The 2,210-nt window shown below is 43.1% G+C and overlaps 1 protein-coding gene across 1 annotated transcript in view; it reads left to right on the top strand.

Moving 5' to 3' along the window:
* Mcm4 (minichromosome maintenance complex component 4) overlaps positions 1-2,210 on the top strand; it is a 15,067-nt gene that overhangs the window by 9,103 nt on the left and 3,754 nt on the right. The window contains exons 11-13 of the mRNA XM_021184685.1: positions 176-541; positions 1,146-1,273; positions 1,798-2,005. Of these exons, the coding sequence (XP_021040344.1) occupies positions 176-541; positions 1,146-1,273; positions 1,798-2,005 (702 nt within the window). The remainder of the gene's footprint in view (positions 1-175; positions 542-1,145; positions 1,274-1,797; positions 2,006-2,210) is intronic.

The raw sequence follows: 2,210 nt of genomic DNA, 5'->3' as shown, positions 1-2,210 counted from the left end.
CCAGCCTGGTCTACAAAGTGAGCTCCAGGACAGCCAGAGCTATAAAGAGAAACCCTGTCTCGAAAAACCAAAAAAAAAAAAAAAAAAAAAGAAAAAGAAAAGTACCTCTAAAACATAAGCTAAGCATATACAGTACAACAAATGAATGTTTAGATGTATTTATTTGTTTATTTAGGGAATCTTACTTCAACTCTTTGGTGGAACAAGGAAGGATTTCAGTCACACTGGAAGGGGTAAATTCCGTGCTGAGATCAACATCCTTCTGTGTGGTGACCCTGGCACCAGCAAGTCCCAGCTGCTACAGTATGTGTACAACCTGGTCCCCCGAGGCCAGTACACATCTGGAAAAGGCTCCAGTGCAGTCGGCCTCACAGCCTATGTGATGAAAGACCCTGAGACCAGGCAGCTTGTCCTCCAGACAGGTGCCCTCGTCCTGAGTGACAATGGGATATGCTGCATCGATGAGTTTGACAAAATGAATGAAAGCACAAGGTCTGTGCTGCATGAGGTCATGGAACAGCAGACTCTGTCTATTGCAAAGGTGAGTGCTGATGGCTCACAGCATCCTGTGGCTGCAGGCTCACAACAGTTTGCAGTTACAGTTCTATTTTGAAACTTCTTACATTAGTTGCTTTTACTCTGTAGTAGGTAGTGCTTACAAACTTGAGTTTGTGTTAAAGTTACTACCAGTTTGCTTTCTGATTTGAAAAATGTGGCTGGAGGGATGGCTCAGTGGTTGAGAGCAGTTGCTGCTTAGCCAGAAAACCTGGATTTGATTCCTAGCACCCACGTGTGGCTCACAACCATCTGTCTTCTGTAACTGCAGTTCCAAAGGATCCAGTGCCCTCTTCTGAACTCTTAAGATTACCAGGCACACATGTAATACACAAACAGGCGTTCAGGCAAAACACCCAGTACATGAAATAATTTAAACTAAAAATGTGGCTGCAGAATAATTATGTCTAAGCTCAATCTTAGACGTGAATCTGAGCACGGAGTACTATCATTATGCATTAAAGTCAGTGAGACTCTTGGAAAGCAGAACCAGCAGAGCAAATGGGGGTTAGTCAGGGGTCAGATGAAGATGGTTTTCCTCCTCATGGGAGTCAGGAAAAGGCTTTTAACTCTACTTCTTCCTCTGATAGGCTGGGATCATCTGTCAGCTCAATGCGCGCACCTCTGTCCTGGCAGCAGCAAATCCTATTGAGTCTCAGTGGAATCCTAAAAAAACAACCATTGAAAATATCCAACTACCACACACATTGTTGTCAAGGTACTAAAACATTTTTATATAATAAATGCTGCTGTTTGCTTATTCATAGAATTGACACCTGGAGATTGAAAAGCGGTCGACAACTGCTAATAGTCTCTTCACTGACATTAAACACTGACTCAGATTTGGTTTCTCGGGCCTCATTGGCAAGATTTATGTGTCTTAATTATTTGACTAATAAATTTGCTTTGTTTCTTGTGGTACTAGAGATTTAATGAAAGGCCTCCCATGTGTTGTTAGGCAAGTGCTCTATCACTGAAGTACCTCCCTTATGTCCTCAAAACAGTAGAAGGAGTTTTTATCCAAATACAATATCCAATTGTATATTGTATTTATTTCTCAGAAGAGAGTTATAACTTTTTTACTTTGCTCTTACCTAGGCAGGACTAGGGACTGGTCAGCTGGAGAAATGGCAGCTTTCTGTGGGAATATGTACAGTACAGTTGGCTTTAACACCTTTTAAGTCCTATATGTAGGTACATTTTAGTGTCTCAAGTAAGAAGATGGTATTTTTCTCTTGTCAGGTTTGATCTCATTTTCCTCATGCTAGACCCTCAAGATGAGGCGTATGACCGGCGTCTCGCTCATCACCTGGTTTCATTGTACTACCAAAGTGAGGAGCAAGTGGAGGAGGAGTTCCTGGACATGGCAGTGCTGAAAGACTACATTGCATATGCCCATAGCACCATCATGCCCCGACTGAGTGAGGAGGCCAGCCAGGCTCTCATTGAGGTAACCGGGCTTATGAAACATAAGTTTGTAACTCTGGATGAGTTATCTGTTTCTCTTAACTTCACTTGGCTTATTTTTAACAAGTAAGAAATTATAGAAGCCAGGCGTGGCACGCCTTTAATCCCAGCACTCGGGAGGCAGAGGCAGGCGGATTTCTGAGTTCGAGGCCAGCCTGGTCTACAGAGTGAGTTCCAGGACAGCCAGG

This window comes from Mus caroli, chromosome 16, assembly GCF_900094665.2.
Source record: "Mus caroli chromosome 16, CAROLI_EIJ_v1.1, whole genome shotgun sequence".
Classification (NCBI taxonomy): domain Eukaryota; kingdom Metazoa; phylum Chordata; class Mammalia; order Rodentia; family Muridae; genus Mus; species Mus caroli.
The sequence above is the reverse complement of the archived record's forward strand: the minus strand, read 5'-3'. Positions and strand labels throughout refer to the sequence as shown.